We start from the raw sequence: 25,573 nt of genomic DNA, 5'->3' as shown, positions 1-25,573 counted from the left end.
AATCGAAACAAATATCGAGATGATCAGGCATGCCCAAAATAATACATCTACAACTTTCATAGTTATTCAAAAGAATAAACGTATTAACTGTGATGAGAGAAAAACCGAAGATTCGGAAATATTAAAGCTTTAATGAAAAAGTTTTAGTTCATGGGAACAGATTCCACCTCAAAACAAGCCTGTTACAATTCATTAAGGCCCATTCCTAGGAACGTATTACAGTTAAAATTAAGGGACTGCTTATATGGACAGGTTCAAGTCACTGCTGAAATAGAGCCACATGGTGTATCCTAATTATTTACCAAAACCCAATTTTCTTAAACGTATAGTAGGAAAACTGAGCTCTTAAATCAACATGTAAATTAAAATCACTCAGGAAACTTAAAAATATGTATTCCTGGGCCCTCCTCCTCCAAACAATTTAAATCAGAACCTCTGTAGGCATCAAGGTTGAAAACCACAAAAACACTGTTTTCATAAAAAGCTAAATCTGAATCTTTCTGACATGCTACACTTCCATTTAAAACACACTTGCCCTGACCAGGGAGCTCAGTTGGTCAGTGCCATACCCATACACCAAGGTTGTGGGTTTGATCCTGGGTCAGGGCACATACGAGAAGTAACCAGAGGACTTCCTGCAAAGATGGAGGCCTAGACTGACACGCTCTGTCTCCCTCCACAACTAAGGAATACATCTACCGCAAAACCATAATAACTCATCATAAGTTTCAGAAAATAAAGCTACATGAAGTCCAACTTATGAAGTTATAAACAAGTGGTGCTTGTCTGGATGGGCAGGAGGGGCAAAGCCTGGGTGGAGAGGTCAAGTTGTGCTGGCGGTACCAAGCACGGACGCCCATATTTAAAGAGGTGAGAAGCACCTGCGGAACACCCCCGGCTGCAGACCAGACCCATCAGCTTGCGATTCCAACACCGGGGAAAGCAGATCCCCCACTGCCTTGGACTGTGAAGGCCGGAGTGAGTGGGGACAGAGGAAGAAGCTCCCAGTGTAAACAGCAAGGATCCATCTAGGACTCCCGCCCCCATATACAAAACGCCACAGTATGGTGAGAAGGGTCGCCCAGTAGAGACGAGTGCACAGGGCTCCACCCCCTATAGCTAGGAGGTGTGACAGTCCCACCCAGGAAGCAAAGGTAAACACAAAACTGTCTGGATGGCAAGAATCATAATAGAGATCCCAATCACACAGCTGACCAGACAGCAAATACAGTATATGATCTAACGGCTCAGCAGATAAGAAATCTTTCTGAGGCACAGTTCAGAGCTTTCGTTATAAGAAAGCTTACAGATCTGACAGCAGATCTTAAACAAGACAGGAAAGGAATGAAGGCTAGTCCTGCTGAAATGAAAAAAAAAAACAACACATATGAAACAAGTGTGAGGGAAGGAGAATCAGGGATCAAATCAACAAACTGGAACATAGGGAAGGAACAAATAGTCAACCAGTGCAGAAAGAGGAAACGAAAAGTGAGGAAAATGAGGAGAGGCTAAGAAACCTATGGGACAGCTAGAAGTGGGCCAACGTCCGATTCATTGGGTTGCCAGAAGGTGAAGAACTAGAAATTGAAAAATTATGTGAAAAAATAATGAAGCAGAACTTCCCTACCTTGGGGAAGGAAATAGACTTACAGGTCCAGGAAGCACAGAGTTCCAAAAAAAACAGACTCAGGGAGAACCACACCAAGACACATTATAATCAAAATGTCAAAAATTAAGGATAAAGAGAGAATCTTAAAAGCAGCAAGAGAGAAGAGAATTACATACAAAGAGGTCCCAATAAGACTATCAGCTGATTTCTCCAAATAACCTCTGCAGGCAAGAAAGGACTGGCAAGAAATATTCAAAGCAATGAAAAACAAAAACCTACAACCACAATTACTCTATCCAGCGAAGCTGTCATTCAGAATAGAAGGGCAGAGAAAGTGCTTCCAGGATAAAGTAAAACTGAAGGAGTTCATCAGATCCAAACCAGTTACATGAAATGTTAAAGGGAGTTGTTTAGGAGAAAGAGAATCAAAACTATGAACATTAAAATGAAAACGGTATCACAACAACCAACAACAGGAGCTAGGGAACCGAAACAAAGGCAAACTAAGTAGGCAACAAGGTGGAAAAAGAACTATAGGTATGGGGAACATATTGAGGGGAGGTCAGCAGGGAGGGGGAAGGGGGGAAAGGGAGGGAGATGATACAGGAATTAAGAAGCATAGTGGGAGGGAGTGGAGTAGATAGGAAGATGTTGAGAAGAACTATATGCACAACCAATGGGCATGGACTAAGTGGAGGGGCAACTGGAGGGAGGGGGTCACTGGGTGTAGGGAAACAAAAGGAAAAAAATTGGGAGAACTGTAATAGCATAATCAATAAAGCATATAAAATAAATAAAAAGTAACCGACTACATCAGTAAGTGGAACATCTCTCTCTCTAAAATCAATAAATAAATTTTAAAATATATACTCGTATACTGAACCTAAGAAATGAGCCCATCATTTTACCCATAAGTGCCAAAGCAAATTCCTGCAAGTCCTCAGTGTACTCAAAATACTCATTTTTAGTTGACAAGTCTTTGATCTTTTTTTGAACCAGCAGCTTTTACAAATATTATGGAAAATTGATCTTAACCTGTTACTAGTTGAGAAACTAACAACAGCAATTATATATTTTTAAAGGAAATTACTGTACTTACCAACGCATTTTCTTTACTTACTTCATAATCAGGTAGGTTACTAACACTTTCTGATTTATATGGCCGAAACCCATAGTCTTTACAATTAGACAGTTCAAACTCTGGTAATCATTCTAAAGCCAAGCCATTCTGGCCACAACCCCTCTTCTGACATCACAAAGATGTACTTTACAAACAGAATATGTACTGGGATGACAATACATGTAATTACAAAATCTGCATTTCCTTTAGAGTCAATTTTGATATCACAGGATCTGAAAAACACCTGCTTGGTACCTAGAGCACATGGCCATTGGACTAACACTGTGGCACTGATAAACTACTTGTTCAATCAGGGAGAACGGGCATAAAATGAGAAGGCAAAAAGAGACAGATGTTCTTGTGAAAGCACAAAACAATAAATAAAGTGAAATGGAAACATGTAGAAAAACTAAGGGCATTTTGCTTTGGAGAATTAACTCCATAAGCCATCAAAAGTACTCTTTTGTCCTGGCTGGCGTTTCTCAGTGGATTGAGCGCCAGCCTGTGAACTGACAGGTCACTGGTTCAATTCCCCATCAGGGTATAAGCCTGGGTTGTGGGCCAGCTCCCCTGTTGGAGGCATGCGAGGGGCAACTGATAAATGTTTCTCTCACACATTCATGTGTCCCTCCCCCCCCATAAATAAACAAATAAAATCGTAAATAAACAAAAGTATTCTCAATTAGATCAGAAAAAATGGACCATTGAAAAAATACAGCCTGCGAGCCAAGGGTTGCTGGTTCAATACCCAGTCAGGGCACATGACTAGATTGCACGTCAGGTCCCCAGTCAGGGGCGCCAGTGAGAGGCAACCACACAGTGATGTTTCTCTCCCTCTTTCTCCCTTCCCCTCTAAAAATAAAACAAACAAAAAAATACATACTGCGTATGGGTATTTCCCAAAAACTTAGAAAAGAGATGTGAAAACCTCCTGTCAGTTCCAAATTCAACACAGTACAAAGCAAAGAAACTTTTATTACTACACTCACACAGATAATGATTAAGTGTCCCGAAGTTTACCCCGATAGTTTAAGATTATCCAGTATTAGTTTCCACAGGAGAACTGTTTTAACTTTCAAATCCTATTCAAAGGATGAAGGGGAGGAGGGACTACTCTTAAGTACTTAGGACTGCCTTTCGTTGCAAATGCCATTTTTGTCCTTGGGTGAATGTACATCAGTACTAAACCATGATCCAGCAATAGTCTCTTATTTGATTTAGCTAGTATCACTTAAAGAGCTTAATACAGGATAATGCATCAGCCGCTTTTTTATGAGTCAAATTTAACTTTAGATCACATGACATGTAATGTACAAATATTTAAGAACTTATCAATCTGATCATCTTAAAGAGTCCATATTACATAACAATATATTTATAACCAGAAACTGCACTGATAAACAATTTGTTAAGCTCTACCTGAAAACATGCTGTTTTATTAAAACAAAACCTCAAAAATGTAATCTCAAGTTACATGGTTTTACAATCCAGTCTCACTGAAGTAGCACACAGATTTCCTTTCTTGCAGACAAGTTAATATGCAGGAAGAACCCACAAAGAGCACACTGTCAATCTGATAAATTGTTCTACCTAAACTACAAATAAGTCATGAAATTCATCTGGAGAATGCCAAAGAGTTAAGAGAAATTATGTAATGGCCTTGATTTTTAATTTTCTTTACCTAAAATTCTAAAAATTCTAAAATTTATCAATTGATGTATCTTTTAAATAAACAGCACCAGTCTTACCCATTAATGCAATTAAAATCTGACTTTCTCAGTTCTTAGTTCACAAGTTTATTATGAAAAACACTGCAGTGCTCTTGTGCAGTAACATCGTCTTACAGTAGGGGGAAAAAAAACAGCTCTTTTCAAAACAACTCACCAGGTTCTGACAATAACAAAAAACAACATGAGGCTGAGATTTGAGAAGGGAAATAAACTTGAGTGCAGACAAATCATACAATTAAATTAAACGGTATCCCTGAAAATAAACAGAACAATTTCAAAACTCACAAGTAGAGGGGAGGCCTTGGTACTTATTTTTAAAAATGTTCATTAAGCTCCAATGATTGTTTGTTGCTATCCTTATCTACAGTCATGCTGAGTAAAGCTATAGCTAAATGGAAGTTAAATTGTATTCACGAGGTGTTAATGTTTACATCTTATTATCTGCAGTCTCTCAGAGAAAGCAAAAGTAACTACAAATAACGCTATGCCAGAAACTGGTTTCTTGACCAACAATGTCGCTTCAGCATGCAATGAACTGGTTCATTCTAAAGTGGTCACGGCTGTTGATGACAAGAGGCTTTGTATTTTTATATGGCACATCTTTTGGTCCGTGTGAAAACAAGTTTTCTGAATGTTAACTATTCTCTGACACTTTGGAGTTACTGTTGCTCTTCCCATTTCCATTAGGTCAATATATGGTTCATGGCAATACTGTACAAGTTTAAAATTTCATTACAGGAAGTAGTCTGGGGTACGACGAGTAACATGTGGCTCGCCCCTGCGAGGTGCTGGGTCAAACTGCAAGCTGAAAAACAAGACACATTTGTTGTTTATATTGTAAGACATCAATGTATTGACAATCAAAATCAAGGATATTAGTCTTTCAAACTTTACACATATTTTTCCTATCCAATTTCAGCTTGCCTTAATATAATAGAAACCTGACTGTAACCTAACCATGCATTTAAGGATAAGGGTCTTCTAGGTGAACACCTCCTCAAAGAGCCAAGGTAACTTCAGCTACAGAGGATATGTTTTTATATATTGGGCTTCCTTATAAAATCATTTGAAAGACGGGCACTATCAAATAAATAAAATACAGTTTTAAAAGTTACAATTCATATTAGGGTCTATATATCACAAGTTTCTGTTGATGGACTTAACATACCATAGGCCTGTTTCAAAGGAAACTTAAACAGCAAATTGGAATGGATTTAGCATGAACTTTTCAACTCCTAAATCTCCCATAAAAAGCTATATATATATATATATTTAAGAAATGGCAACCAACTACTCAGGCGTAGATACTTACAAAGAGTATTTTAGAGTATCATCAAGTTCCATGATTGCAGCTTGGTTACCACAACGATAACAATAGTTTGGAGCACTGAAAATTGTTACTACATTCCTGTCATGGCACCAGTTGTATCCCTACAAGAAAAAGAAAAGACATAAAACCCCCCTTATCTACGTAACTCAGTGTGACTCCACTCAAGAAAGTCCCTTTTCATAAGAAGACTTGAAAAATATCAACACTGTTTCTGGATAATTCAATAATTTTCTGTACTTTGTACAACTTAAAAAATAATAGCACCAATAACTAAAGAATAAAATGCTTCTTAAATAATGTGGCCTCTTTTATTGCAGTGGTTCTAAACAAGGAACTACTCCTAGGAGACTACAACCTTACTACTTTTCTCCTCAGTCATAAATGAAGGTCCCCAAGTTGGTCACCGCCCAGGTAAAAAGGATAGAAACCTCTAGGATTTCCTGCTTCACTCTCAGACTATTTGATTGCATGAATTACTTTTACAATATTGTTCATCAATTTCTCTCCCTATCGTTAGCAAAATCAGAGTTTACTGATAATCACAGAACTGTATTAAAATTAATCTAAATAGGACCCTAATTTTATAAGTATGCTAAATAAACGTTCTATGCTAAGAATTGAGCTCACTTCTCCTTTTCCTTCTTTCAAATCACCTATAACCCTGCCATCCAAAGGACTACTTAAAATATTTTGGTTTATTTCTCCCCAAACTCTCCTTCATACATTCACTAAATACATAAATTAACAGAACTGGGATCATAAAATATTACATTCCCCTTTCTCCTGCCCCCTGAATCTTACAATCCCGCTCTTAAATCCCAAACACAATCCAGTCATTAATCTGTCAAATTTATGGTGACACAGGGAGACTAGACTTTAGGTGGTGAGTATACAATGCAACATACAGGAGATGTATTACAGAATTGTACACCCAAAACTTACACAATGTTACTAACCAATGTCACCCCAATAAATGCTCATGTGCAGGCTATACTGGCAAACAGAAGGAATACATGGAATGTTCAAATATCATTCACTTATTTGGAAAGCAAATCAGGTTTCAAAGAACAGAACATACCTCCATCACCAGCTGATGCGCTCTGGACACCAACGTGAGGCCATTGGCATGATTAAATGTCTCAGAAATATCTTGTCCAAAGGTGTAACCAGCTCCTCGAGGAGATATACCCCAACCACCACGGTCATCTGGATCTGACCACAGCAAGTCACACATTGGACCCTAAAAACAAGTTAGGTTTAAAACAGACTCTTGCAAAAATGGTTAATACATGATTTGAGTAACTCATTAGAAGCAGCACTCTATTAAGCCACACTTTTTAAGTGGTGTTTGCTGAAAACTGTAAAAGGATTTACAGTTAGTCAAAGTCAAACATCTGTGTCAAACAGGTAAATAACAAACTATTTCCAGATGTCTTTAAGAGGAATAGCCTACATCACTGAGCACCAATAACAACAAACCCTAAATGATTAATCTGTACATAGCATGCAGATTTCAATCTTAGGCAGTACAGTTAACTAACCAAGGCAGAGACTCTAAAGACACCCTATGTCCTAAGCCCAGTCCCACAACTGCTGTGATCTTGGCAAGTTCCTTAACGTTGGCTTCTTCTGAAGAATGGAGTGGACAAGAGCACTCACACTACATGGGGTCATTTTGAGAATTAAATGAGAGAATACATACAATGAACTAGGTTACAATTAAATTTCTCCTAAGAAGTTTGCTAAAATGATTTTATTACCAAATAAAAGACAGTTACCTCATGGGGAACTTCTTGTAGGCGATCAAGTGCTCTGATGTGATCCAGTGTATCTATGGATGGCGACAGGCCACCATGTAGACAGAAGATCTGAAAAGAGTGGTTTATAATGTTAACCTCGCCTAAAAGAAACCTGTAACATTCTGGACTAAGGTGCAGGCAGTAGCCCACATTACTTGTCCGCACCGGTATCTGTGTTCTGCCACAATTAGGCTTGTCTCTGCAGCCCACTCTACACTACCAAATACACTCCCATTTTCCTGATAAACCATTGCTACTTCATGCAGACTCCAGTCAACCAGTTCCTGCGAAAGAATGTTTCTCTGACATTACCCTCACCAGACTATTATCCTCCTTCTCAGAGAATTTTCTTGCAACAGTCTGAGAAAGTGAATGGGTTTTATCTTTCATCCTTGTGGTCCTAACATATAGGTCCGGGCCTGATACAAAGGCACTTCACAGAGGGATGGGAGGGTGGAAACGTAGTTCCTGGCACTTAAACATTAAGAAAGCAGAATACTGAAAGTAACTGTCAATGTAAGGTTTAAGACGACCTACATACCTGTCCATCCACCAAAGCAGTGAGAGGAAGATAGTCAAAAAGATCTGTAAAATATTTCCAAACATTTGCGTTTCCATATTTCCTTAAACACTCATCATAGAAACCATATACTTGTGTGATCTGTCTGCTCTCATGATTTCCTCGAAGAATAGTGATACGTTCACGGTAACGAACCTGAAACAACAAAATGGAAAACATGAAATGCTGGCTCCTTCAAACACCAACAACAATTCAGCAAAACTTCTACAGGGAAATCCAGAGTTCCAATTTGGTTTTTTTAAAAAAATAAAAATCCCAAGCCCTTATATCACAATGAACTGAAACCACACATCTACAGACATTTTTGTTCATGGGGTACCTGTGAATCTAAAATCAAACTTCTGCTACCATTAACTTTACACCAAGAATAATTATCAGCTATAAAACTCCATTCATGATTTTTTCCCCAGTTCAATAATTTTTTGGTAAAATTTATAGTTATGCAACAACCATCATAATCCAGTTTTAGAACCTTTCCATTATCTCCAAAAGATCTCCGGGTCCTCATGCCTATTTGAAGTCACTCCCAACTCCTAGTTCCAGCAACCACTGATTTACTTTCTAGTAAGATTTGCCTTTTCTAGAAATTTCATATAAATGTAATCATATGATGTACAGTCCTTTGTGCCTGGCTTCTTTCACTTAGCAGAGTATTTTTTGAGGCTAATCTGTGTATGGATCAGTGGTTTGTTCCTTTTTATTCTGTATGGCTATACCATATTTTGTCTCTCCATTCACCAGCTGAATGAACATTTGGATTGTTTGCAGTTTGGGGCTATTATGAATAATGTTGCTACAATGATTTGCATTTAAGTTTTTATATGAACATATATTCTCATTTCTCTTGGGTAGATTCCTGAGTATAATTGCTGGGTTATATGACAGGGTTATGCTTAACTTTTCAAGAAACTGATGAACTGTTTTTCAAAGTGACTGGACCATTTTACATTCCCAGTAGCAATGTATGAAGGCTCTAGTCTCTCCACAAGTTCATTAACACTTAGTATCATCATCCTTATTGATGACAGCCATTCAATTGGCTGTGATTGACTTTAATTTGCATCTCCCTGATGCTTAATGATTTTGAGCATCTCTTCACATGTTTAGTGACCATTCAAATATATTCTTGGTGAAATATCCAAATACTCTGTCCATTTTTAAATTATGCCATCTTAGTTATAACAGGTTTTTTAAAAATATGACTACAAATACTTTATTCTCAGTAATGTCTTCTGAAGAAAAAATAATCTTAATTCTGATGAAGTCCAATTTATTAATTTTTTTTAATGGACTGTGTCTTTGGTATCATAGCTAAGAAGTCTATGCCTAACCCAAGGTTACAAAGATTTTTCTCCTATGTTTTATTCTAGAAGTTTCATAGTTTTAGTTCTCATATTTAGGTCTATGATCAATTTTGATCCATTTGTATGGAATGAAGTATCTTTTAAGTTCTTTTTTTGGCAAATGGATACCCAACCGTTCCATCACCATTATGTGGAAGTTTCCTTCCCTTGTTGGCTAAGGCTTCCATAACAAAGCACCACAGATTGGGTGGTTTAAATAACAGAAATTTATTTCCTCATAGTTTGAGAGGCTAGAAGTCTAAAACCAAGAAGCTGGCATGGTTTTAGTTATAACTGAAGGCCTCTGTCCTTGGCTAGTACAAGTCCATCTTATCCACAAGTCTTCTCATCACCTTTCCTCTGCATCAGTGTCCTAATTTCTTATAAGGACACCAGTCATATTGGACTGAGGCTCCTCCATACGACCTCATTTTACCTTTTAATTACCCTTTTAAAGGCCCTATTTCCAAAAATAGTCACATTTTGAGATACTGGGGGTTAGGTCTTCAACATAAGAAATTTGGGGGTGGTAACGGTGCAATTCAGCCCATAACAGCCTGAAACATGAGTTCTTAAACCTAACACATTCATTCCTCTCTCAGCACTGGGATTCATCCTGGACTTTAAGTATAGATTAGCTTGTAAGGCTGCTCTCCTAATACCTAGAGCCACTGCAAACACTTTCCATCATTTAATGTAACTCTTTTATTTTACAGATGCAGAACATAATGACCTCCAAAAATGTTTTGTAGCACTTCACACGATTCAGACTAGTAGCGTCACAAACACGTACATTGTATTAATTGCCTAAAATTCATCTCTTGCCAAAACTACATCTCTCTGCTTCTCCAATACTATTAGAAGTCTCTGGCAGCCATTTTACAATTCTGTATATTATTTAATAAACTCTTCTCCCCAAAAGGTAAAGGCAAGCTATTTCTTTTAAGTGAAAGACAGAAGCCTACCACTCTAAAAGCTATTTACCATTTTGTGTTTCACCTTCAGATCTCTGAACATTTCCCAAAGCTATAACTGGTATAAAGCAACTCATTTTCTTTAATTATCATTTCCATTGTTCTAGATTATCATGTCATGTTTAATGACTGCAAACTAGTCCACTGAGATAAATCATAATTTAGACATTCACTTACTGTTGGATTTTTAGGTCAATTCTTTTTCTGATATTAAAAACAAGGCTGCGATTTATGTTCTCAAATAAAAAGTTCTTTTTCTCTTGAATTTCTACCTCAATGAAATTATAAAATTACTGTGTCACAGGATATAAATGTTCCAATAATTGATGTGTTTTGTTCCTTTAAAATACTTAAAAAAAAAAAAAAAAACCTAAAAAGTATCTAGAAAGGTAATTATATTACCTTTCCATACCCCACCCAATTTATATGAAATTTCTACCTGACCAGCCAATATTTTTTTTCAAATAATCAGAGGTATTCTCTTCCTTAAAGAATAACCTTTTTGTTTTTATTTTGTACCATCACCTCACTCAGAATGAAGATAGACCTATGATTTTAAGCCCCTAACCTGAATACTTGCATCCCTAAATTTGGAGTTTCATTCTAATGCCTAACATTCGAATGGAGAAAACCACAAATCTCTGGGAAAAAGAACATCCAAGAAGACCCTTTCACCCAGTTTAAAATGTCCAAACATAAAAATTGAAATTACCTTAAGAGCTACAAGCAGAGTAACTGTTTCGACTGAATAGTATCCTCTGTCAACATAATCTCCCATAAACAAGTAATTTGTATCTGGTGACTTGCCACCAATTCTAAACAGTTCCATGAGATCATGAAATTGCCCATGTACATCTCCGCAGACAGTGACTGGACATCGAACCTCTTGCACGTTGGATTCTTTTGTCAGGATTTCTTTAGCCTACAGATGGAGAAAAAAAGAAACCAATACATTTGACCTTAAACAACATTAACAAACATGTTTATTTAACTTAATGTAGCTTAAGGGGTGAACTCAGTATAAGATGAAACTGTAGACAATTATGATCCCATTAAAATAAGAGGTCCAGATTCTATTCATTGGTTATCTCCCCTCTCAGCAGTATTAGTTTTTATGCCAATCAGTTGACATCCAAGTAAACACCACAGATATTATATTATTAGCAGCTATATGAGATCAATGAAAATGATGCAAGACATTCAGATACCTAGTTACTTAGTTTTAAATGCTGGCACTCCAGAATTCCAGGCTATGGGAAATTTCTTAGTTCTGCTTGCCTTTAATTTTTGAAATACATTGAAATTATCTGTATGTTAATGTTTTTTATACTTTATGCCAAAAATACAAGCTTCTTGTTTTACAATTGTGACTATTCAATATAAATGGATTTTATGCTGCTTTTAGAAAATTCTTTGACGCATATGCATTCCTCCAGTCACAAATTCAAACATTTCTTTAAAGGTAGCATATCTCTCAGTATCTTTTCATTCATTCAACACACACCAATCATTTACTTTATGACAGAAATTGTGAAGAGCACTGGGAAATAATCATCCTTTTGCTGAATTATCTGAATGATACTATGTGCCAGGCCCTGTGCCAGCCACTGGAGGTACAGTGAACAAGCCAAGTCATTCCCTGGGTGAAGGCCCACAAGCAAATAATTTAGTAACAGAGTACAGACTGTGTTAAAGCCATGAAAGAAAGGGAGAGAGTAACTGCTGCAGGCCACAACAAACAAGACAGCCCCAAAAGCACAGAATAAAGCAAGAGAGGCAGAAAACAAAATGATCATGACAAAAGAAAAGGCCAAGTGCTAAGACAAGCTGGAGTAAGCAGCAGTGTTCCAGTATCACAATTTCTGGGACTGCTAAGAAAACTGCCTGAGATCCCAAGAATGAACTAGTTACAGAAAGGGGATGAAAATAGCAAATGGGAGGAGGTCCAATACAGGCAGATGCAATCATGTACAGATGTCCTAGGAGTTAAGAGGGAAAAATTAACAGGACTGAAACACAACACACAGGGGTAGAGAAGAGGGTGGACTGGGGGTGGGGTTAGTGTAACTAACTACCCTGGTTTTAACACTCAAAGTCCTGCATCCCAGGAAATGCCTCAGCTGCACCCAAGCAAACCATGACTGTTCGTTACCCCAAACAGAAAATGAAGGGAGAGAATGAAGCATGGATGCATACAGAACAAGTCTATCAAAGTGGTATCAGAACAAAGATCCAGAGGCAGAAAATTTGATGAGTGAATTTAGTATTTCAGAGGTAGAGCTATGACTGTGGATATCAATGGAGTAGAGCTAAAGGCCACTAGTATTCATAGACCGATCCACAGACAAGTCTTGCCTAGTCTCCTTCTGAAACATCGAATCCACCTGCTTCTATCTTTTTTGCTACTACGCTGGACCAAGCCGCCATCATCTCACCTGGATTCTTGTGCTGGCCTCCACACTGAACTCCCTGTCCCATTTTCTTGCCTCTGATCTATGTTCAATGCAACGATCAAAGCAACAATTTAAAAAATGTTCACCAGATTTATTTTATTCACAACTATGTACATAGTACCTTGCTAGAACAATGCCTGAGATGTACAGAGCATTTCACACATATTTGTTAAGTGAATCAAGAACTCAAACCAAGGTCATTTTCAGAAAAAGCCATGGTTATCTCCCAGGAAATCAGAAGTACAGGCCTGGAAATTGGTATCGAGTTCTTTGGAGAAATGAAGAAACAAGTAACAGCAGTAAAGAAAGGTGCCCAGACATCTAGGTGGAGGACAGAAGCCTGAAAAACACAGGCAATTTTATCCTTGAGTAGCAGGAGGCAGCATCCACCCATCAGGGAGGGCTACCAGAGAAGGTACATGACTTCCTCAGAGAGCCAGATTTCAGTTAAGCCATGAAGGCAAAAGAAATTTGTCCTGAGACTGGGTTGAAGGTGTTTACTTCATATATTCAAAGAACATTTACCAAGTACCCTCTCTGTGTGTGACCAGCATCATGGAATGGAATGGTGTTCCAGAATGTACGCTGCGAGGCTGGGTCAGGGAAAGGCAAAACACTGCAGCACAGGGTGAAATTACCACAGAAAATTGTTGTTGAGTCTTTGCTCATTATTATTTCAAGTGACAACTAAATATGACAGAACTGGTAAGCCATACATTAAAAATCATTTGCTGTTTTTAACCAAAATCAATAAATCAATCAATTAATCAATCAATCAAGAAGTCCAGGCTATCCCTCTCCCAATTAAGTCAGATATCTGGGGATAGAATCCAAGCATCAATATATATATTTTAAGTCTCCCTTCCCCACCCCACACGAGTGCTCGCAGGTGCAGCCAACTTTAAGAAACCACTATTTCCAAGTCTCCACGAGAGCCTATTTCAGTACATTCACAACCACTAACATCTAAAATTAACTTTTAATCTGAGCTAACGTTTTCAATGTAGAAAAAATATCCACTGTCTCAAAAAGATACTTATTAAGAAATACATGTAATCTATATGTCTAGTGTCTGCCCTGGCTGGTTTAGCTCAGTGGATTGAGCGTCGGCCTGCGAGCTAAGTGTCGCTGGTTCGATCTTCCAGTCAGGGTACATCAGAGAAGGAAAACTCTGACTCCAAAAAACCTCCGCTGCCTTGCGGCATACCTCTTCTGGGGAAAGGCTAAGGGAGTAAACCCCGACAGAAAATCTGGAGCCGGAGTCCCTAAGGCGGTTTGACGTTGTAGTCAACACCGGCAACTCCTGCGGCGCACCTGAACCCAAGCTGTATCGACTCCGTCTTTCCCTTGGACCCTTCAGCTGCGAAGAGAGGGGGGGTCTGCTGCATGGGCAACAGCAGACCCTCCATATCACCCTGCCCAGGCTCTGTAGCTTCAGCGTCATCACAAGATGTCGATTCAACACGGGAGGAGACAGATACCATGTCACTCCCGAGTCGGACTGCACAGCCATTCTCGGCGGTGCAGATAGACTCTTAAGAAGCTACACCATCGTCTCTCGAGACGGACGGCTGCCGACCGATATGTCTAGTGTAATTCCAACCTCCCCTGATTTATTCTTACTGAAAAGCATAATTAGGCATATTCTATTACTAACTCTGTTTAGCACTAATACCACATCTAGTGTTTTTAGCACCCACTACACACTAATGAAAATAGCCGTGAATGAAATGACAGGTCCTACACCAAAGAAATTTGCAAAAGTTACTGACCACTCTCCACAATCTCATTAGCCACGTTGGGCCTAAAGTAACCACCAATAGCATTCTGATGTATATCCTTTCAAAACCTTGTTTACACATTTGAATACATAGTATATTATATACCTAAAGAAACATAATTGTATATTTAAACTAGAAACAATATTGTTCAGCAGTCTGCTTTTCTCCTTTACAATTTATCCTTGGGGAAAAAAATATATATGTTGGAGTTCAGAATGCATATATAAAGACCTAGTTAATTTCTCATAGTGGGTGTAGAGTATTCCCTGGGGAATGATAATACTTGGGGAGGAAGGGAAAGGTGCCTGCAATATATATCCTAGTATTTGCTCCCTTGCACACATATGCAGGCACATTTCCTGAAAGAAGATAATATGAAGTGGACCTATTACTATATTTAGTAGTTTTGCACTTATTTATGTTGACACTACCAAACTGTCCTCCAAAAGGGAAAGGATATGATCTATAAAGTGAACATTTTAACTTGTAAACCTGGGAAAGTTAAAGCTTTCTTCCCTTCCTACCAAATTTCAGACCACAACAATGATAATTAAATCCTGGAAAAAACAGTAGTATGTATCAGATGCAATAAAGTATATAGTAACAAAAAATCATGCTTACAAAGAACCAGTTTTAAATACACTTTGTTGTTTTTTGTCTCAATTTACCAGCTCTCAGATTATCATTATACCAAAATACACTATCACAACCAGAATAATAAAGGCTGCAGATGTCTTTATTAAAGATTATTTTACAATCAGGAAAACTAATCACAGAAAAAGAGGTCTGAGAGAAGCTGTGCTATCACAAAAAGTCAGTCCTTGTAACTCCCAGAAGCACCTAAAGGAACCTGGCAATGGGTCACCTAATGGGACCTCTAATAGTTATCTTCAGAGCCTTCAGGCCTTCCTTCATCAGCCATTACAACTTTGACTCTTTAATACTGTAGAACTAGACTTTCAAAGTCACAATTAAGATTAGATATTTTTTATTTTTAATAACTACGTTTTCGTTCTCTGGTTTTCTGACTGCTATAATTTAAAGCCTCATGTCACCTGAATTATACACAGAAACAAAAGCAAAACACACCACCCAATGTATTTTTTCCTTTTTGCTTTCCCTAAAACATTTTTTCCAGACCTTCAAATGTCTCAGCTAATTAGCATTTGAAAATAAATGAAGATCAAAGGTTTTTTTTTTTAAGTGTAATTAGCACCATACTAATTTTTTACTTATTGGAACCCTACTGAAATTCAGTCAAATGGTAAAGACTGAAATGAATTAATTCAAGGAAAAAATATGTGACATAAAACTTCCTAGAACATGGTTAAAATGTAAATAGGCTATTCCATTTTTAAGAGCTTATCACAACTAACCGTGTGAAGTTAAAATTTTATACCATCCTAACACCCAAACAATTCGGAGTCACTTGAAGGAAAGCTACCTTTGGGGATATTAATTCATTACCAACATCCCCTCAGGTTCAGAAATCACACTTTATTTTTCAACCTATTATAGAACAATCAGGCATAAGGTGAACGACCTTACAAATCTGTTTGACATTTTTAGATATAGGTCATCCCTAACCACCGTAACATGAAATTACCAACAAACAAAGTGGACTTAAATTAGACTGCACAGATTATTCAAGCCAAGATTTTTCAAGGAAATAAGAGGAAAAAAATACATGAACCAACAACAGATCTACCAGCCACTTGTATATTAATTTCCTAAAGAGTGAACGATAAAGATATCATTTCTAGTTAATCTGTATCATAGGAAAGGACATGCAACACTTTTATGCAGTTTTATTTATCAAGCAAACATTTAAGAATACAACACGACTATAGAAAAATTCTTTGTATAAAAAGACTGAAAAACATTAAAATGTTGATATTGTTTATTTTGGTGGTGAAACTAAGAATATGGACCTCATGTATTCAAGTGGTGAATGTCTTGTTTTGTATTCCAATTTTCATATTCACTAACCCAATTTCCTACAGCATTACAGTGATTATTTTAAACTGCTGTATAATATTCTCCTGAACAGATCTATGCACGTATTGTTTCCTTTTGGAAAATTTTCAATGGTGGGATTATAGAGGAAATAGTGTGAGCATTTTTTAGTTTCATATTAGTGGTGGGACATGGGAGAGCTGCTGCTGCCTCTGAAGCAATAAACCAGCAACTGTTTATTGCTTTGCCCCTCATTCCACCACTCCAAACCCACCCACCAAGGACTCTGAATCTGTCCTCCCTGGGCAAAGCAAGACCTCTGGCTGGATCCTACACCCCTTGACCCCATTGTTTGGGCTGACTTTGTGCCTTACGATCTCTTATCTTATGCAACTGCTTCATGCAGTCAATGGGCTGAGCCTGACCACTTTTGGTGCGGACTTGCTACAGCCCTTGTGGGCTACCCGAGTACAGTTCAAGAATCAAAGAGAGCCCTGACTGGTGTGGCTCAGTTGATTGGGCACCGTCCTGCAAAGCTGAAGGTTCCTGGTTCAACCTTCAGTTGCAGGTTTGATCCACAGTAAGGGAGGCAACCAATCAACGTTTCTCACCATGTAAGAAGTTTCTTGCCCTCCCTTCCCCCAACTCTTAAAAAAAAAAAAAGAATAAAAAAGCTAAGTATCACCTATACACCTACAGCAGCAGCAACAAACAAAATGGAGGCCAAAACAAAGTGAGACCTTCCAAAAAGACGTCCAGCTTGGGAAGTGAGTTCAGAGAGTGGAGATGGAGAAGGGGCCAATTCACTCACCCCTCTAGCACCTCAGTCCCAGCCATTTCCAGCAGCAGTGCTCCTCTGAAGTCCAGCTTCCACCTCCCCACTGTCGGGTCCCTTGTCCACCTCCTCTTCCTGCATGTATGACCTATACCCCATAACCTATACTCAAGTTTTATGTTGTAGTCAAGAATATACTGGCTCAACTTCCTATGTTGGGGATATGGACTGTCAATCTTATTTGACACCTCTGCCCCACCAGCTTCCTGGACCTGGGATGGCACACAGCCTATTGGTCACCAGCCATCTCAATCAGCCCCCAGCTTCTCATTCTACCCAGGGATATGGAGTTTCAAGACTGTGTTTCAACTCAATCACTGACTGCTTGAATTATAAGGACCAACCTACTTCCTGGAAGCTTTATTTCAATGCTGACTGCTTGGATCATAAAAGATCAGCCATCTTTGTGGCAATTCTAGGTTTTGTGAAGACCTGCAGAACCTGTTCTTTTGTGGGTGATTTTTAACTATACTGGGCTGGACATTCCAGTTTTAGAGAGGCACTGGTTAAAAGAGATGGCATGATGCTCAGACCCATCTTTTAGTCAACATTCTGGGAGGCATACAAGGAAAAAATGAAGGTCTTTAGAGGGGGGCCAACCAACCAGCAACCTGAAATGGACAAACCAATTAACTTAAGATCCCGTCATAGTTTTAGATCACTGGTTTTCCTGATTTGCAAAGAGATCAAAAGCATTCTAGCCATGTGCAACCAAATACCACCAAAAGTTAAACAAAACTAAATTGTGAGAGAAAGAAGGGAAGGACATAGCCTTCGTAGCAGAGGTATTCCAATGGTTTAGCCAATCCTTGGTTGAATCTTAAAACATGCTCAGTGTCTCAAGCTTACTCACATTTCATGACCAACTGTTAGCTGGCACTGGAAAAAATTTTAGGGCTTTGTGAATTGTGCAACTGACTGTCCTAGATGCACAACTTTATTTTTAAAACGTTCATAAGGAGTCAATACACAGTTTGAGACAATCAGTATGTCTCGTATAAATGGTACACCTGTGGTTTTTAATCTGAGCTAGACTTCAAAACAATGATCACCTGTTATTGTATGCAATCTTGAACTCCACCCCTGCAGGGGTTCTTCTGTGATTAAATAGGTTATAATTATAAGTAAAATTCAGAGCAACCGAATAGTTATCTTAAAAGATTACCTTTGGCTGGAGGTGCTGCACTGCAACTTTATATCAAAATGTCTCTGGACAAGGAGAGTGAGAGAAGAGAGAAAAAAAGGATACATTCATCTGTAATTTACTGCAGGTAAGCCTACCAGTAAAGAGACATTAGTCAATTGTTCTAGCCTTGATAAATTTATAAACTGAGATCATTGTTGTTTATGCTTGCAGATGTTAAGTGGAAAAGTTATACACTATATGCATAAACCTTTCTTCTTGTATTTAGCAGATACATATAACTATTAAAACAGTTCTAGCGCACACACACACAAAATCTGGATTATGCCCAACTTGTTATACAATAATAAATGGGAGAATGTACCCATTCTCAGCTACTTCAGATATAAAATGTTATCTCCTGATTTAACCGGCACTTTTCACTTGAGTTCAAACTTTTTATTCCATGTTTATTTACTAGTTGTTTCTCCTCTTATACAAAATGTCCACAAGTATTCTTTGAGTAGTCAGAGTTGGATGATGTTCTTATGTATTTTTCTATTAAAAATCTGATTAATTCTAATACTCATTGAACTCTAGTTTGAGTAAATTAAAATTTCATACTCTAATCATAGCTGAGTACATCTTCACCAATATAGCTATAAAGGCATAAGAGAAGCTAAAGAAAATTGGTTTTTGAATTTTACTTTTCAGTTTAAACAGAACTGAAGACATTTAAAAACTTTTAAAGTTTTTAATTAAATTTGCAAGCAAGTATACATTTTCAATATCCTAAGAGAATTTCACTTTCTTTTTTGTTTTTGCTGTCTTTAGAAAGATAATAAGGTAGGTTTCTTTGGTTTTTCTAACTCAGCAAAAAATTATGGTTTATCCCCAGCCAGGGCTGTTTATGACAAAATTAATATATACAGTAGATTTTTATTTTGGTGTGACACATAAAGTAGGGCATATTATTAGGCGTAGAAGCAAATAAGTTTGAGCTAATTTTCTTCAATTATAAAACCTTTTTTCATACTACTTATCTTTCATTAATTATACATAACAGATGCCTCTGTTTTACGAAACAATTTGGTCTTCTTTGATTAAAACCTGAATGATTTTGCTTCAAATAATCATTTTCATCTCTGACCAAAATGAATGATTGTTTTCTTTAAAGCCATGTGTCTCTCATGCAACATACTGGCCTCAATCTTTACCAGCCATCCCACACGTGTGCATGAACTAAACACTCCAGCATAGGGGAAAAAAACATAAATTACTAAACTAAGAAATGTTGCTACATAGATAGTTGTTTAAAAATTCTCACCACAACAATCCATCATGAACTAGATTCAAGCCCTCTGGGGGCCTGTTTCCTTCTCCATCTGTAAAAGAGAACTTGGCCTAGAAGGTCTTTAAGACTCCTGCCAACACTAAAATTCTACTCCATCCTAAAGCACTTTTTAAGCCTTTTTATTAAAAGTCAGAATGACTCAATAAAATAGATGGTGGGCATTACTGCTAGTTTACAAATGACAGGTGACAAGAGAAATAGAATTCCCTCTATCGCCACTAGCACAGATGTTCTAAAACCTTTCCCATCTAGTGTTTACAAATTCAAACTCTTGACTGGTCTGAAACCCTGCAATTAAGAACACAAAATAAACTAACAAATCCCTAAGAATGATAATGCTGTTTAGACAAAGATAAATATTGAGAACTAGTAATGCATGTGACAGGGGCTTAATAAATTTTGGTTGAATGAATTCCAAAAACAAAAGTATAGTGTCACAGTTTACAGCATCAATGACACTCCACTACCTTTGTCGATGACACTCTATACAGGACTCTAGCTAGGTGAACACTTTACCTGGGGCACTCTAGAACAAAGCTTCTCAACCTCCCTGCAGCCCCCCAACAACAGCACTGTAAAAATTCCTATCTGTAGTAGTAACTAAATGATTAAGGTGGGTACAGGGAGTGCCACAGCAACTGGCCAGCTGGTCATGTACAATTTAGACACACACACTTCTGTCACTGCAGTTGTTCATTCATTCTAAGCCACAATATCAATGTACTACAACTAGGCAATGGTGAAGACAACAAGGTACTGTGAAGAAATTAAGCCCAGATTGATATTCTGTACTTTTCAGACCCCAGCTATTTACTGGCAAGCCAGAACTCTCTACTTCAGCCTCTTCTAAACTTGTTTCTGAAGCAGAAGGAAAAACTGTTTAAAACAGAAGAAAAGCTTTCCCCTTTCTACTTCTAGTCCAATTCAGATCTCACTTGCGTAGCAGAGTACACGTTGAAGGTTTTTTTCAGACAAGGATGGTTATGAGAAATTAATAAAGGAAAAAAGTGTAAATAAGAGAACCAGATCAAAGTAGAAAGAGTAAAAAAGGAGGGGGAGGGTTTCCTGACACACAACTTTTCCTATCTCTCCTCAGCACCCTCAAAGAAAATCACTGTCCACCGTTACTTCAACCCAAACCCAATGTCTCCTGGTTTTCCTAATTTCTCTCTTCTCAACTAAACAAATACTCCACATGGCTTACAATGACATTACAATGAGATAGGGAAGTATTTGCTGTCATAAAAAGGGGGAGCACAGACTGGAGAGCGAATGTTATCCCGCACACCCCTGCAGTGCTCATCAATCTCGACAGCCTGAGTTTCGCCTTCGCCTCACTGCCAGTATTTGCAGACACAGAGCTCTTGACTCTGGGAAAACAAAGGGAGAGTTGGGGAACCTGTGTCTCTGAATAGTAGGACTGTCCACCTTTTTGGCGTTTCCTCATTAAGTCAACTCAAAACTATTACTGCTTCATGCCTGGGAGATCACGAAACACACACAGGAAGCTGTGAGGATAAAAAAGGCATTTACAAGCTGTAATGAACACTATAAATGTCAGGTATGCTTTACTGGAGTACTGCAGAACTTAGTCTATATGGATCTCAATTTATGCTATCTGAGAATACACAGAAAATAAACTGGAGTTTTCACCTCATTAATCTTATCTGCAAATAAGATTTGCAGCCATACCCAAAACTTAAGAATAATTATTGTTTACTCCTCTAGGACAAAGTGAAGCAACAGTATGTGACAGGAATAAAGAGCTTTCAAGCAATCAAAATAAAATTAATGCTTTATTTTACAGAGCTGTTGATTCCATAATTCAATTTGGCCCCAATTCACCTGCATCTTTAATTATTAACACTATCTTAGAAATGAAAAGGGGGGGCTGTGAAGCAAGGCTAGAAAACTGCTCTTAGAATCCATAAGCCTAGGCAACCTCAATTTAGCCCCTGCAGTCAATTACTTTACATTTCTGAGCCTGTGCATTCTATTTGTGAGGACAATAACTGTCTCATAAACTTAAGAGAACTGTGTTTGTGAAAGTATAATAAACATAATCTGTATCATGCTTCCCTGCCAACTGTTCTCAATATTCAAATTATGTAAATGAATCAAACAATGTTTTAAATCAAACATATACAGACTAGCAAAAGCATATTACTTCATAAAGGAATTTATCCTTGGTCAGAATGTTTTGCAGCTCATCCAATGAGAAAAGAAGGGGTTTATTTTACTCAAAAAATGTTACAACTAAGTAAAGCCTTAATGACTGCATTTTATTTATAAGAGCTGTAGAGTAATGGAAAACAGCATACCTGCTCTGAAAAAAATCTGGCTATCAAACAACATTCTTCACAAGTTTGGTAAGGCCTGAAAGTGCAAAGCCAAAAGTCATACCTAAATTAAACCATTGCTGAAGTCATATAATAAAAGACTGTTTACTGCAGTTAATGCAAAAGCAATTTGACACTAATATTTTCTTCCAATCTGTAGATGGAAACATACCAGTCCAGCTAGCATATGTAGTAATGCTGCTGGCTACAGAACTGTGCCTGAGACAAAACTGCACTCACTCACCACAAAATTTTAAACAATTAACAAATCAGAATCCCCCACATTACAAGGTATACTGCACTCACACAAAAACCTTGGCTTTGATATAAACTGTAATCACATCTTGGGGGGTAGGGGGGAACAACTAATTAATAAAATGAAAATCATGTTCGCCCTTATTTATAAATACACACCTGGATCCTCTGCATTTGAACACCTAACACTGTTCATTGTTGATGGGATACCATAATAACAGCCTCTACGTTTTTTAATTACAGTAATCTCTTATGGTAATCTTTACTATTGTATTTAACTTTAAATATTTCATTCAAATCAAGCATTTTCAGGTATATAGAAGGCTTTAAAATTAGCATTCCTTCTCATAACCAAAGAAATTATCCACTATTACCAACAACTATATTTTCTTAAACGAGAGAAAACCATTGTACTAATGAAAAATTTCCCTCAAGATTTTTCAAAACGTGGCTTTCACCAGATGTGTTATTGGCCATACAAATATGAACAGTGAAAAGAAAACTTGTGTTTTACTAGAAAAACTTGTACAAAAGATCATTTCAAATCATGTATCCTAACTCATCCCGCATACCTAAAAAGTGGCCTTCAAATTAATTTAGTCTGGAAGGTTAATAGAATACCAAAAGTTGAAACACGAGCTAAAAAAACAGAAGGTTGTGTGATGATACCCACCCACCCTCCAAAACCTAACTCCAAATATTATTTCCATCTTTTTGACTCTAAGAACTAAAATCTGGACACGCTGGATGAGCAATGGAGGTCTAGGCATAAACTGATTAATCTCAGTTTTTACAAAGACTAGAGGCACCAAGCTTCAGACACCCCTCCTTAGAATCCAATACTTCTACAGTGACCAACACAAACCCTCTATGTTGTGGCCCATTTACTACTGATGTCCAACTAGAGTGAGGCTCCTTGAGAATAAACATGATTTTTCTGCATTGCTTTCCATTCCTCTTCGTAGGTGTTCAATATTTAAACACAAAGCACTAATTTAAAATGAAATTGTATAATCTCAAATTAGAAAAGACCCGGGAACATGGCCATGTACTTTCTATACAAAAGACTAATCATCTAGCCAATGGCTGACTCTAAATCTTTATGTAAAGTACTGAACTCTAAAAAGTCATTAAAATCATCACTTATGGTATCTAGAAATTAAAACCTCATAATGTACATTAAATAATTTTTAAAAACCTATTTCTAAACCTTTAAAACAAATACCATCCTCACTTGATGCAAGAGAATTAAGGGCTAGGAAGTTACCATTGAAATGCAGCTCCAATAGATGATTTGCCACCTCATCAACTAGGAGTTTTGTTCAAGCTTGGAATAAATAAATCTTAATTTGACTCACTTAAATTGCAATTATTTACAGCATAGTTTCTCAAAAAGCCTATTTTAGGAGCATATACACCAAACTCATGCACCTAATTTTCACATCAAACCACAGAACAAGTCAGCATAATTGTTCTCTAATAACTCTCTTCACTAATACAAAATGCTAACACGATATTCCACAATTCTGTATTAAAATAAAATGTTGCAGTTAATTTTGAAAAGGGAAATTAAAATGGACTTATTAAATGGACTACAAGATTCTATTTTCAGCACCTGCAAGATAAATTAAACACTAAGCACAATGTCTGGAATACGGTCAAGGCCCAATGGACAGCTACTATTACTACTTAAAACCACAAAAATACAATTAACTTTTCAATAACGAGGCAGAATAAAAAATTTGCTGCTCTAATAGTTCATGTAGTTCATTTAAAAAATAAGTGGCAAAATGCCTAGTACGTTAGGCTTAGACGAGGGTTTCAACACTATCCAACTTGAGTCAGCATATAAATCATAAATTCAACTGACATTGATTTCCAATCTCAAAACTCCTTATATAGTATGACTCACCGAATTCTCCATTTCTTCCAACTATGAAAAATAAGTAATTCTCCTCCCTATAACTACCACCACCACAACCTTCGTAGAAATTAGGTTAAAGACTTATTTTTAAATACTTTTAAAAAGCGCTTTTAAAAAGTCTCTGGAAAAGACTGCTGGGTGAGTTTAGCACAAATCACCCAGACAGCACTACAGCTCTGTGACCTTTAGCTAGGTCCTGGGATCTGGCATACAAGCTTGCTTTTTGGGGGGTCCTCTGGACAGCTTTGGAGCTAAGAATTAGTCCTGAGTCCAAGTAAAAACCCTCTTCCCCACTCACAGTAGAGACCCAGGCTCCATTCCCAGGCCGTAGAACTCAAGTCCTGTTACCCGGATCTCAAAACCGTCCCCGACCCAGGGTCTCGGCTCCCACAGCACCCCGCCCGATGCCAAGGCCGGGAGGCTCCGAAGCCTTGGACTTGGGGGAAAGGCGCCATTTTAGGCGGCAGTGGCAGGAACAACCAATCTCTGTGCGAGAGGCAGGGGGCGCCGGGTCGCTTGGGAATCACCGGCGGGCTGCCCGGCGCCGGACACCGGTCTGAGAGGCTCGGGAGGCCCGGGCCCGCAGCCTCCGCCATGTTGCGCCCTCCTCACGGCCGCCTCCTTCTCGGCGGGCTCAGCCCACGGCGGCTCCCGCAGCCGGAATGTAGCTTACCTTCTCGCAAAGGCTCTTGACCTGGGGCTCGGAGAGCTGCTTGCACTCATTCAGCTGCTCGATCCACTGGTCCAGCTCCTTAGTGAATACCTTCTCGTCCATGATGACACCCGCCCGAACCGGCTGCCCCTCCGCGCTACTCCCGCGCCGCCGCCCGCACACGGGCCACACGCACAGGCCGCCGCCGGTTTCCCAAGTACTTCTGTGGTTACTGGAGGTGGCTCGGCGCTAGCGCTGGCCGGCTGGCTCCACCCGCAGTGCTCGGCCACAGGCCGCTGCCCTCCTCCACTCGCTCTTCCCCCGAAGCTCGCCTCTCTGTAATGGCGGCCGCCGGCGTGGTTACGTCACGCCCGGCGTCAGGAGGCGGCAGGGTGCGGAGCGGTAGAAAGGCCGGG

General features: G+C 38.4%; 1 protein-coding gene and 1 pseudogene across 1 annotated transcript; one reads left to right on the top strand and one right to left on the bottom strand.

The window, feature by feature from the left end:
- Positions 1 to 3,684: 3,684 nt before the first annotated feature.
- PPP2CA (protein phosphatase 2 catalytic subunit alpha) lies at positions 3,685 to 25,528 on the bottom strand. The gene is made up of 7 exons (XM_090288321.1): positions 25,179 to 25,528; positions 11,198 to 11,407; positions 8,130 to 8,303; positions 7,568 to 7,657; positions 6,868 to 7,029; positions 5,772 to 5,890; positions 3,685 to 5,264 (listed from the first exon to the last, which is right to left on the bottom strand). Exons 1-7 carry the CDS (start codon positions 25,278 to 25,280, stop codon positions 5,192 to 5,194), a joined length of 930 nt encoding a protein of 309 aa, XP_090144447.1. The 5' UTR covers positions 25,281 to 25,528; the 3' UTR covers positions 3,685 to 5,191.
- On the top strand, positions 13,154 to 17,938 carry LOC150000797 (homeobox protein OTX2 pseudogene; annotated as a pseudogene).
- Positions 25,529 to 25,573: the final 45 nt, after the last annotated feature.

The sequence above is a fragment of the Furipterus horrens genome, unplaced genomic scaffold, assembly GCF_987537825.1.
Source record: "Furipterus horrens unplaced genomic scaffold, mFurHor1.1.pri manual_scaffold_10, whole genome shotgun sequence".
Lineage (NCBI taxonomy): Eukaryota > Metazoa > Chordata > Mammalia > Chiroptera > Furipteridae > Furipterus > Furipterus horrens.
This window is presented reverse-complemented; position numbering and strand designations above follow the sequence as displayed.